Genomic DNA, 12,880 nt, shown 5'->3' with positions numbered 1-12,880 from the left:
ACAAGGGAAAGGGAACTCCATCTCACACTCTGCAGAGAACCTCTGGACACAGGTAACCGGAGCAGTGGAAGGCCAGGGGCTGCACCCCAGCCTCAGTTTCCTCATCTGTAAAGTGGACTGCTGCCAAGGTCAAAGGATTCGCCACAGAAACACAGGCAGCAAGCTTCTGCTCTCAGAAGGCAGCACTCTCTGAAGAAAATTCTGGACTAGTGAGCAGCTGGCTCCTTCCCACTTTTCGCAGCTCTAGGGAGCCTCACTATGTCCTCTGCTACAGTCTAAGTCTGCACAGATCTTCTTGTTGTGAATTAATGACAATTTGTACCCTTGCTCCATCTGTGGCCTTGGCCATGAAGCTAAGCTCTGCGGCTCAGTGACCAATGCAATGGTGACTGAGCACAGGACATCTACTGGGTAGGGAATCTCACTGCAAATTTCTCTGTAAGCTGTAGCACCCTCCAGGGAAGCAGGATGAGTTTCCAGGTTGGTACAGGGGATGGGGTCTTGGGATCTGATGCTCCAAGAATTCTGGACTAGTGCGGCAGATGGTGTGAGGGAAGAACCAGGCCGGGAAGTACTCGGCATCTACCGTGTTCCTGATGCTGGGCTTCCTGGATGGCCCAACTCAGGCTCACCTGGCACCGTTGAGTCCCTTACACACACAGTAGGGTGTTTACTTAAAAGCTTTCTGATACCCTTCCTGGACCCTTCCCAACACCTGCCCTCAACACCTCTGGACCACTCTCTCCTTAATTTGGTGACGTTCGTTGTGACCTGTGGGTCATGTACTATGAGCTGGGGACTGGTGACAACACTGAAGACAGCAGGAAACAAATCTCAAGTCCAGACATCATGGAGCTCTGGCTGCACGGTGGGAACTGATACAGATGCCGGAGAGTGGGCTACAGGTCAGGGAAGGCCTCCTGGAGGAGGTAACGTAGGAGCCGGGGTTTGAATGCATAGAGGTCAGACTGGGGTAGGGCATTTGGGCAGAGGGAACAGCTATACAGAGAGCATGTGGTTCTAATGAGCCCAACATGTCTGAGAAGCAGCCAGGAGGCCCGCGTGGCTGGAAGAGAAATAGGGTCAGTGTCCGGGAGGACTCTGCCTGCTCCTCCCTTTCTGGTTCACTCCTTCCTCCAGCCATGCCAGGACAATGAGGATGTAACTAGGGGCCTCTGAAGAGTTCCAGAACATCTAGAAATGCCGGAGTCCGGGTCTTCCGCTTTACAAATGAGGAAAAATGAGGCTCCAAATGGGGAGAGCTGCTAGTTCCAGTCACATAAGTTTGCCTGTGGATGTGGAGAGAATGGGCCCCATGCCCCTGCTCTGTGCTGCCTCAAGGAGGAGGAGTCAGGAGCAGAATAGCTATAAACTTCATCTAATCAAATCCCTTGTCACACACAGAGACACCGAGGCCCCAACAGTTAGGTAGCTCCTAGACCCACAGCGGAAGCACAGCTCACTTGCATGTGTGCTTGTGTGAGTCTTTGTACCCATCCAGCTTCCTCTGGGCCTGACATCCATGGGCATCAGTCACCACACTGCTCCAGTGTACAGGAGGGTGAGGCCTGAACCCACTGCTGAGCAGGTCTCCCTGGAGGCAGCCAAGCGGTGTCTTGAGTACCAGATCGCTGGAACAAAAGCGATTCTGTTGCACACATGCTAGCCACTCCTGCCTTGAACTTAGCAGGTCACCTTTAGATGACCTGGACCTTCAGATCCTCTACTGGGGTGACGTGGTGGCTGAAAGGAACACACAGTGAGACGCCAAATCCTGGAAGCTTCTTCCTCAGTGCATGTAAGATGGGCAGTGACCTTCAGGATTGGGCAGTGAGGCATGTGAGCCCTCAGCCTGGGGCTCGGCACATGCCAAGCACCAGTAGACATCCCTGTCTAGGAGGCATGTTGGGACATGCTGACCAATGGATCCTTGACCTGCAGTGAGCCGGATCCTGTCTATGAACCTCGGTTTACAAAACTGCAAATAGCAAAGGAACAAAGCCAGGTAGTGAGAGCTGTGGCCTGGGAATCCCTTCCCTCAGTCTGGATGCTGGAGGGGAGGATGGTTGGGAGCAGATGAAGTTGGGAGTGTAGAACGTAAGAAAGCACAGGGGCCATAAAAGACTCCTTGAGTTCTAACCATGTTTCCTGGCAATGCAGTCTGAAATGTTGCAGACCAAATGGATCCCCGAACCACGTGGTTCAACAGATGCTGTGGTGTGTAGCTGGGTGGATCAGTTCTGGTGTGACAGTAGATTACAGGTCAGGGGAGGATCACAGGGTAGAGAGCTGGGGAAGGACATGGAGAACTGAAACCTGGCCATGGCTGTAACCTCATGATTGCAGTGTTTGGAATCTAACCATGCCCTGCTCATTTCCCAAGCAGATACTGCCCATCAAGAACCCTCCCAGGGAAGGTGCGAATGCCACTTCCAGGCCCCAGTGCCTTAGGGATCCTATAGAGTGAGGGTTGGTAGGCACTTCCACCAAATATCACTCAGCTAGCCTTGTTCATGTCCACAGACCCATCAGGTCTTACCCAGATGCACAGTTCTGTAGAGCCCTCTGGTCCAAACGTCCCATCCTAAGAGATGCGAAGGCCAGCCTGACCAAGCCCCCTGCTCCCTGGAGCTTATGTCTGTAACAAAGCAGGTCCGCCATGGGAGCCTGGCATGGTTAGAGAGGGCAGAAGGAGGCTGACTCCCCCCCCCCATAGCTCACTTCCCAGACCCTTGCAAGACCACATAGCCGCCGACCCATCCATCGGTGCAACCCACCACTACCCATGGGGTAAGAAAGCAGGGCAAGGAGATGGAGTCGCATCCTAATCACTCACAGGCCTCCATGGCCCATCCTGGCAGCGGAGGAAGATTTACTGTGGGGGCCAGTGGAAAACAAAGAAAAGTTGTGCAAACTTTACCTAGCCACGTGATGGGAAACGTCTCTCCGTTTCCCACTGTTAAGTGTCCTGGGCATCGTTTCTAGTGGGGACTGGGCTCTAGTGCCCAATTGTGTGCAGATGTCGAGCCAACTGGGCCCAGCCAGAGGATGCCCAGTACTGGCCAACATCCAAGCTCTGCTTCTGGGGCACAGTCCCAGCCATGCTGCTCTGAAGGATCTGGAGACAAACCGCTCTGGCTTAGGACCATTCCCCTTCAAAGGCCTCTTCATGTCAGCTCATGCCACTCTCCGACTTAGGACCCTTCAGGGACTTGCCACTGCCCCCAGGGTAGAGTCAAGTTGCTTATGGACTCTGAGGATTACTGAGGCTCAATTACAATCTCCACTCTGTCCCTAGACATTATGCATTTATCAAGACCCAAGGCAGCACGACCACACACCTACCAACAGTGAAGATTACCATCTCTTTCCACGCAATGCCTTTCCTCTTGGTCTGCACAGGAGAAGTTCTTACTAACCAGTGAGAGAGAGCCCAGCTCTCATGACTCCCAGGGAAGGCTTTGTCCTCTTTTCTGTATCTGCTGCCATCCCATCTTGCATCCCATCCCATCCCCTGTATGGCTCTGGTTAAACTTGGCCCAGGACATCAGTAAAGCTGTGCTGAGAGGTTAGGAAGGGAAGGAGGTATAGAGAGCAGTCCAGGAGTCTCTTCAGAGGGAACCATTCTTTCTCCCTTCCATCGGGGGAACCCGGTGCCCCAGCTCCCACTTGGCAGGACAGTGCCCTGGTGAAGTCTGTCCCACAGCGTCCCTGCCAGGGCAGTGCCAGCTCTGACCAGACATGAGCCACACACCCGAGACAGGACCAGTTAATGTTTCACTGTGGCGCTTGCCATCCCCATGACAGACATCCCTTGGAAAAGGCAGTCTGGACACTTTCTCAGAGTCCTTGTTGATTTTATCTGATTCTCATTCCAACAAGGGAATCATTTCAATTCCGTTTACATTAAATTCAAAGGCTGTTTTCCTTTTGTTATTTTAAATTCGATTCAGAAGGTTGTGCTTTTTTTAAATCCTTAATGTTTTTCATATTCCACAGAGCAGTGCTGAGCTCACAGAGCTTGGCTGGTGTTCCAGAGTCCCTTGAGCCTGCAGCTGAGATGGGGAGCACTAGGGCTCCTGTACTCCAGCTTCTGATAGAAGCAGGACACAGTACCCACTCCACATACCCAACCATTTCACCCTCGCGACATGCCTCCCTTCATCCAGGCTCAGGGGACTGTGTGACTTGTCAGGTCTCACAGTTGGCCAAAGGGCAGCATACAGATCTGAACCTGGGTTTAACATAGGTATTGGCTACTGCCCAGCCTTGCTCACCAGCCCCTGGCTCAGGCTCAGGCTCAGGGTGTGTGTGTGTGTGTGTGTGTGTGTGTGTGTGTGTGTGTGTGCGTGCGTGCGTGCGTGTGTCCGTCCATGTGTTATGTGTATAGAGGTGCCAGGGGATAAAGTCAGTGTCTTTCTCCATCGCACCCCACCATATTTACTAAGTCAGGGTCTTTCACTAAGTGACCCTGCTGAGTCTGCTAGTCTAGCTGGCCTGTTTGCCCTGGGACCATCTGTCTCCATCTCCCGAGTACTGAGATTACACAGGAGGGCTACCGCGCCCATCCAGCTTTTACTAGTGTTGTGGGCAGCTCTGAATTAAAATGTGTTGGGAGGGGCCTGAGCAGGGATGCCAGGCAGGCAAAGGTTCAGGCAGGGAGGAGCCAGTACATGGCACTGCAGGCAGAGGCCTAACAAAGCCAGCCCACAGTAGAATCCTCTGTACAACAAACTTTCCTGTTCCTTTGGGGACCCCCACCCCAACACACACACACACACACACACACACACACACACACACACACACACACACACAATTCAAAAGGAAAATTGTCCAAAACATTCAGAATCATCTGTCACAGTTTCTTATGGGCTGTTGTCCCAAGCCACACGACATCCCAGTCACCCCCCTTCTCAGGTAAGACAATCTAGGCCGCGGGCCAGGCTTGCACCAGTCACATGCTGATGGCAACATCCAGGTACAAAAACTCTGAGTGCCAGCTAAGGGGGCAGATAGGACAGCATTAGAGTCTCTTCAGGGCCATGACTTCAGAGGGAACTATTTGGACAATGTGGCCCAGCCCTGGGACAAAGAGGCCCATGACTTTGCTCCTCTGCCACCAAGTCTTTCTGAGGGTTAATCTTCATGCCAACCTGATGGATTTAGAATCACCATGGAAACACAACCCTAGTGATGTTGAAGAAGACCCACCTTGGATGTGTGCAGCACCATGACATGGGCTGCGGCCTCAGACTGAATTAAAAAGGTAGGAGCAAAGTGGGTACTGGCATTTTTATCTCTTCTTTCCTGACTTCAACACAGTATAACAGCTGCCATCACATTATCACTCCTTCGTGAACAACTGTATACCATCTCAAACTGGAAACTCATCCCTAAGATTACTACTGAGTACCTTATTTTTACCGTATACCTTTTCAAACTGGAAACTCACCCCTAAGATTATTTTTGTCAGGCATTTTGTCACAGCAATGGGTAAAGTAATACAGTCTCTGAGACAACTGGCCACACCAGGAAGCTCCTGGGAGAACAGCAGGCTCAGGGAAGGAGCTGGGCAGGAAGCACTGAGTAGGGACGTAAGGGAAAAGCAGGAGTCAGCCAAGCTGAGAAAGACATTGCCAACCCAGAAACCAGAAGCCAAGGCCTAGAGGCTTTAAGAAGTGGGAGCCCAGGAAGGTCTTGAGGGACCAGAAGGAGGCAAGCAATACAAGACTGCTGGAACTCCCTAGGTGGCTCAGGCCCTGGTGCCTGCTCTGGCCTTGACTCCCTTGCCTCCTAGTGAGGTGGACAAGGGACTGACTGACCCCAGGAGAGGTTAGTGCTATGGGCACTCTGGATGCCAACTGGAAAGCTGTCTTTGATCAAAACCATCTCCGTACTCAGGCATCTCCCAACCTTGGAATGAGGTGATACTCAGGCCCCATTTCCATAGCAGGGTGTGACTTGGTGACCTGAGTGGAGTGTGGCTCCTCTGGGCTTCTAGCTGTGGAGTCCCCCAGGCAGAGGTGTTAAAGCACACACCACTACGCAGCCCTCAAACCTGGCTAGGAACTCCAACCACCATGCCAGAGGCTTGCTCTCAGGTAACTTTCTGTCCCTTCACAGAGAACAGAGAACCCACCAAGTCACAGCTAACTGTCTCTCTTGGTGACTTAGTGACCTGCCTCCCTATCTGGCTCAGCGCTCCTGAACCTAGCTGATCCCTCTCTGTGACCCCAGGACCCAGACAAGAGCCCCTGAAAGCTTACAGAGTAAGATTCGAGTTTGGATATGTACTTAATTCCCCATCCAGAGCTGTGGGAGGACATGTCCAGAGTCAGGCTGAGGCCTAGGTTCAAATCCTACTCCTGGTGTCCCAGCATGAGCGTGAATCTGCTGGCACATTGCTGTTCCCACTGCCCTCCCCAACTGTACAATGGGGACGCTGATCCCTATGTCCTAGAATACCCTTCCCATCTGCACAGTGGGACGAGATCCCTGTGCCCTGGATGCTCCAAGGATAGGAGTGGTGTGTGTGGGTGTGCACAAAGGTGTATGTGTGTGTGATGTGTGTTGTGTGCACACAGGTATATGTGTGTGAGTGTGTGTATATGTGGTGTGTGTATGCAGGTGTGTGTGGTGTGCATGAGTGTGTGGGATGTGTGTATGTGTATGTGCAGGTATGTATGTGTGCAGGTGTGTGTGTGTGTATATGTGTGTGTGCAGGTGTATGTATGTGAGTGTGTATGGAGGTGTGTGTGGGAAGGTGTGTGTGTATATGTGTGTACATGTACCTATGTGGTTGCATGTGGAGGCCAGGAGTTGACATCAGAATACCTTGCCTCTCCACTAAACCTGGAGGTTCACCATTTTAGCTAGACTGTCTGGCCAGGACGCTTCTGAGATCTGCATCCACAGAATGTGCTGGTCCCCAGCGCTGGGCTTACAGATGTGTGTGGCCCTGTTGGGCTTTGATGTTGCTGGGGCACTGAGCTCAGGTCTGCATGGAGTAAATACTTTTGCCCACTGATCACCTCCTCGGCAATACCCAAGGATATCTATAGAGTCCTACCATCTTGATCAGCTTGGCTATACTTCTGGGTCAGCTACCCCTTTGGGAGTCAGACAACCCTTTCAGAGGGGTCACCTCAACCATTGGAAAACACAGATATTTATATTATAATTCATATCAGCAGCAAAATTGCAGTTATGAAGTAGCAGCGAGAATAATTTCATGGTTGGGGTGGTCACTACAACATGAGGAGCTGTCACAGCATAAGGAAGGTTGAGACCCGCTGATCTTGGCTCTCCATCCTTAGCTCCTGGCTCCCTCGCATCCCCATCACCTAGCAGAATTTGGCAAGACTTATTACTTACAAGCATGTGATAGCATGCTTCTCCCAGTGGCAGAATCTCCAAGTCACCTCAAATGGCTTCCAGCATAAAGTCTGGTTCACTAAGCGAGTCTGTCAGGGAGCGGGTCTCTCCTTGTCTGGGGGTTACTTTCTCAGCCTAAGCTTCCCCCAGTATTTGCTTATGTTTTACCCTGATGCATTTGCTGTGCAATCCTAGGCTCCTGGTGACCCTCTCTGGCTCTGGCTCCCCTATATTCTGTCTGTACATAAGGGGAAGGACCAACAGACCTGCCCGTCTAGACATTTCAGGGGCCCAGGGCATCCCTGGGATGAGGCTGTGATAGTGTGGTGGCGTTAGCCTCAAAATTAGGCTCAAAAGCCAGGAGCAGAGCATATACCCAGGCACTCCGCCTGCCAAGACTGGACAAGCACTGCTGAAGGAGGCTATGCACGGTAAAGGGTGGGGTACACCTAGGCTAGGTGACTGTAGCCAGTCTCTGAGGGTACCAGTTCCCCTTTCCCCCTTGACCTCCCATGTACTGTGACCCTTAGAGGCTGGCCTGCCCCTCTGGGCCTTGTAGTCTGCCCAGCTTTGTCCTAAGCTGATGCTCACACCAAGCTCATGCAAAAGAACAAGACTCTCAGAATGCCCGCCCCCCTTTACCCTCCCTCCCCAAGCACCAGAGATCAGTCGTGGGGGAGGGGCACAGCTGAAGCCAGGAGACTAGGAAGACTAGGAGTGGGCATAAATGTAATTCTCATGTGTGTGTGTGTGTGTGTGTGTGTGTGTGTGTGTGTGTCCTTCCAGAAACCCTTGGGGCTAAGTTTTGCCTTCCTTGGTTCACTCTGGCTCTAATGCTTAGCTATGTCAAGGCCACCATTCAAATGTACAAGGGGCAAGCAGGGTTGGTGTAAAAGGTAGAAGACTGCGGCTGACCTGGGCTGGGCAGGGCAGGGAACAGTTTCCCTGCTTTGATTTCAGCTGCTTACCAGCACCGGACAGACCTGTGTTGGCTCAGAGCAACACCAAGAAGGTTGTGATGGGGAGGAGTTCCTGCATCCTGCTAACAACAGGATTATCGCCTCATTTTATAAATGAGCGTTCTACGGTTCAGAGAGGGTAAGTCACCTGCCTCAGTTACAGAGCTGGCAAATGGCGGCTCTGCTCGTGCTCCCCCCGCCCCCATGAGGCATCACGGTGCTGTTAAAATTCTTCATCATAGAAAGGGCCTTTCTGGGCACCACTGTTGTTTTACAGAGCCCACGGCAGGGAAGGGCTATCCTGAGAAGCCATTGTTCCCCTCTCTGCCCCATGGCTGGCTGCTGGCTTCTGCAGCTCAGACAACGAGGATTCTGACTGTCTGGTGGAACCAACCTAAGAAAGCAGGGGACTAATCTTTTCAAAGTCCACGTCTTTGAGGCGCCTTGTGAGTATTTGGGTTGGACATAGGCTTGTTATGGTAACGCAGATGAAGCCCCGGATTTAATAAGACCGAGACAACAGGATATTGTAGGGAGATCTAGAAGCTTCCTCAGGCTGCCCGCTACTGAACAGGGCAGGACAGGGCCAAGGGAGGGCGGGGTTACCTGGAGGCCAGCCGGGTTTAGGACTAAGGGGCAATGGTGGGGAGCTGGCTCCTCTCTCCACACCCAGACTGCCTGGTATCCGATCGATCGGGCAGAGGCTCCACAGGCTAAATTTAAACCAGCTGCCAGCATGGGGGTGTTGCAGTTAGACAGGGTAAGGGAAGCTTACCTCATGAAAGCTGTGGAAATGCTGCTGGGAAGATACTAAAAGGATTAACTGCTATTTTAGTGGGCCATTTACTCCTCAATCAAAATGTCTCATCTATTTCCTGTCCTCCAGAGGCCTCAGGTCCAAGATTCCTTTGTCTTGTACAGACATAGTAGCACAGGCCTGTCATGAGAAATTAATAATTTTACAGGGATGGGAGCTGTTTAATTCACCTGGGTGTGGGCCGGGGTTGGCCCACTGCCCTGGTTACCTACTCCACCATCGGGAGCAGCCTGGGGTGGGGCTCCACAGAGGCTCCCACTGCACATAGTCTCACCTGACAGCATCAGCCTGCAGGCCCCAGAGAAGCGTCTAAATTAACAAGGGCACTGCAGTGGACAGGGATGTGGGTTCAGTCCCACTTCAGTGGTTACTGGTGGTACAACTCTGGACAACTTACTTTTATTATCACTACTACCACTCTGATTCTTAGCCTCTCTTATCTTGTTGCTTCTAATATTATCTGTGTGACCTAGAGTCAATTGTGCAACCTCTCTGACTCTCTGATTTCTCATGTGTAAAATGGGGGTGAACAGTTCCTATCTACAGAGATGTGGTGAGGACCACATGGAGCTGTGAAGTCACTACTGTGCCAAGAGTGTGGGAAGCTGGCCAGACTTATCGGAGGACCTTTGATTCTCCATATAGGAAAGCCCTGAGTTTCACAGTGTCTTGATAAAGACTAAATGTATCCCCCAAAGGCATCAAACACCAACCCCATGAAGCTCTCTGGACTCCCTTCCTATTCCTCTTCAAACTCCATGCAGGGATGTCACAGCTTGGTCCCTGATGGCCTGAGGACACATCCCTAAGGGTGTGGTTGTTCAGGGCAAGGACTGTGACAGAACTAAATCTAGGCCCCCAGTGCCATGCAGAGGCTGGAATCAAGTGAGAACCTTGACCAGGGAGATCCTGAGGATGCTTTGAGCAACCAAGGCCCCAACTGGGCTCAAGGAAGGCCCAGGTCATCTCACTGGCCATTCCTAGATACTGGGAGTCTGCACGCAAGGCCCTAGCACAAGAAGGCTGTTGGCCACTTCAGGTTACTCCCTAGGTCCATTACAGAAACCATGGCTTCCCCATAGGAAGATGAGTGACAACTGAGTCTCTGTGCCTTGAGGGAAGACAGGCTGCCTCCTGCAGCCCTGGCCTATTGACTTGTTGATCTTCCCCATCTTAGAGAAGCACATCTTTCATTAGGCCGTGTGTCTTAAGACCCCACATCTTCAGGGACTAACTCAGCCATCAGCCCTCCTGCCTGTATACTCTCAGCCCAAAGACATCAAGTTAAATTCTCCAGCAGCTCGGTCCCCTTCCCCCGCCACACCTTTGTACAGCACAATAGCTCCTGAGCCCCAGCCTCTCCCTCCTCCTCTCCTCAAGGTTGCCCACCAGTAGCCTGTCTTATGAACTGACAGATTTCTTATCTTTAAGACGGGAGAGCACACTCAGCCTATGCCTGGTAGCTACGGAGGGAGACATGTGTAGTCCAAATGGTCTGCATTGTTTGTGCTGTATAGCACCCTCAAGCCCCGGTCCTTCATTCCCAGGCTTCTGCTTCTGAACGGGAGGGTGGAGACAGGGACTAAGAGCCCTCTTCTAGCCTCTGATAGGACTTTCTACTACAGCAACATGGATGTAGCCAGCCAGAAGGGCCCGAGGTCAGGGTACCTGCACCTCTCACACATGATTCTTTCTCTCCTTCTTTTCCCCAAAACCTCTGTCTCAACCTCAGCCAGACCCTGCTGGTGCTGTGCAGGGCCTTATGCTAAGTCCTGACCTCAGCTCCAAGCCTGCCCTAGGGACCCAGCACCTGTTTACAGAAGCCAACACCGGGAAGCTCAGAAGGTCTAGGAGCCTCTCTTGGAAGTACACTGGGTCAAGGCCAGTGCTGGAGGGCACACTCTCTACTTATCTGCCACTAAGGTGACATGGAAAAGACCAGTCTCGCCAGGCTTCCTTTAGGTTCAGAGAGCACACAGCATCAGGCTGCATGGCATGCTAAATTACATTTACCATCCATCTAAGGCTTCAATGTGGGGGACAGGGCACCTAGCAAGGATGAGGTAGTCCTGCCAAGGTTCCAGTGACAGAAACATGCATGGCGGGCGCATACACTGGTCACACCCACAGCCCTGGACTTTGGGAGCTCTCTGACTTGCTCCCAAGGTTAGGCAGTGGGTGGTCCTCTCTGTGGGAGACCGAGAGGGCCTGGCAGCCCGGGACTCACCATGCACTTGTTGGGCTTCTCGCCCGAGTGTACCCTCATGTGGATGAGCAGCTTGTAGCGGGCATTGAAGGGCTTGTAACGCCGCACACAACCGGCCCAGAAGCAGGTGAAGTCTTCGCCCTTGCGCTGGTCGATGTGGCTCTTCTCGATGTGCCGCACCAGCTCCTCCTGCTGCTCATAGGCTGCACAGCAGTCCACCCAGCGGCATGCCTGCCGACCGGCCGCCATCCTGCCCGCCAGGCCTAGCCCTAGGCCTCCAAGGCTGGGGCCAGTAGGCAACTGAGGCAAGGGGTAGGGAGGTGGCAAACCCTGCTGATGAGGAGCAAAGAGCTCTGAAAACTCGTCCATGGGCTCCTGCTTCAGGAAGCCTGACTTCCGGCATGCTTCAAGCTGCAAGCTGCCCTCCTGGCCGTCACTGGATACAGGCCCAGGCCCAGGCCCATGCCGTGATCGCTTGGGAGGACCCCCCAGGTCTCCCGGCAGAGGTGGGCTTCGGAGTCCGTTTACACAGCTAACCAGAGCTGTCTGGGAGGAGTGGATGACAGGATTGATATCTGAGGAGGCACAGGGTGAGGAGGAGGCTGAAGAGGTGGGGGGTAGGCCCAGGAGGCAGCAGCGTTTCAGGCTGCCCTCAGGGAGGTGGGCCTCGGGTTGGGGACCCAGGCTTGAGATGGGTTCATTGCCCACAAGGTAGCAGGAAGGTGCGGGGTTGGTGAGGCCTCGGCCTGGGAAGTCCAGGTCTGAGTGCAGACCCATGGACAATGGGGCTCGGCAGTGGGTGGGCAGGGGTGTGTGGGCGCTGACCATGGCCTGGTAGTCGGGTAGGGCTTCTTGCTTGATGTGCTGAGCTGCTGGGAGGCTGCCATTCGCATACGTAGCCTGAGGCCTGGGTGACCTGGAAGAAAGTGGACAGAGTGACTGTGAGAGGCAGGCAGGTGCTCTCTGCTGGAGAGGTCAGGCTCCCTGCCCTCCTGGGAAGTAGAGGCAGAGATAGGGAGGGGTCTGGGGAGAAGAGGAGGACAGAAGCCAGAACACAGGGAACACAGAACTGGTTGTGCCAAGGGTGGGGGAGAGAAATGAAGCAGAAGCAAGAAGGGTGTGGCCTGGAGGGATGCAGGAGGGAGAGGAGGCGGGAGGCTAACCAGGGAGCCCGGGAGGGCACCATCCTCTGCCAGACCCCCTGACTGCTGCTTCTGTCACCATCTTGCTTGCCTCTCTGGCTTCCCTGGAGCCAGCCTTGACCCTCCCCACTGGCCTTCAAGTGGGTTCTGTGGGCAAAAGGCTACAGGCCTCTTCAGGTCCAGTGGGGTTTAAATTCTTCCTATACGCCCCTTAAAATCTGACTCTCTACACTCATTCCCTCATTTAGTGACATCTGGCCCTATCCGGCTTGTCTTCCCACAGTTGGTGTGACTGGGTGGGAGCCCGAGGCACCGTCACAGCAAGGGGACAGGATTCTTGGCGGGATGGTCCAGATTTCTGAGCTCAGATGTGTGTGAA

General features: G+C 53.2%; 1 protein-coding gene across 8 annotated transcripts in view; it reads right to left on the bottom strand.

Annotated features, from left to right (window-relative positions):
- The window catches only part of Glis1 (GLIS family zinc finger 1), a 191,816-nt gene that overhangs the window by 56,839 nt on the left and 122,097 nt on the right, over window positions 1–12,880 (bottom strand). For all 8 annotated transcript variants that reach the window (XM_087548599.1, NM_001106703.2, XM_087548601.1 and 5 more), the window contains one exon: window positions 11,381–12,275. In XM_087548599.1, coding sequence (XP_087404725.1) covers window positions 11,381–12,275 — 895 coding nt within the window. The remainder of the gene's footprint in view (window positions 1–11,380; window positions 12,276–12,880) is intronic.

Source organism: Rattus norvegicus, chromosome 5, assembly GCF_021556685.1.
Source record: "Rattus norvegicus strain SHRSP/BbbUtx chromosome 5, alternate assembly SHRSP_T2T, whole genome shotgun sequence".
NCBI lineage: Eukaryota > Metazoa > Chordata > Mammalia > Rodentia > Muridae > Rattus > Rattus norvegicus.
The sequence above is the reverse complement of the archived record's forward strand: the minus strand, read 5'-3'. Positions and strand labels throughout refer to the sequence as shown.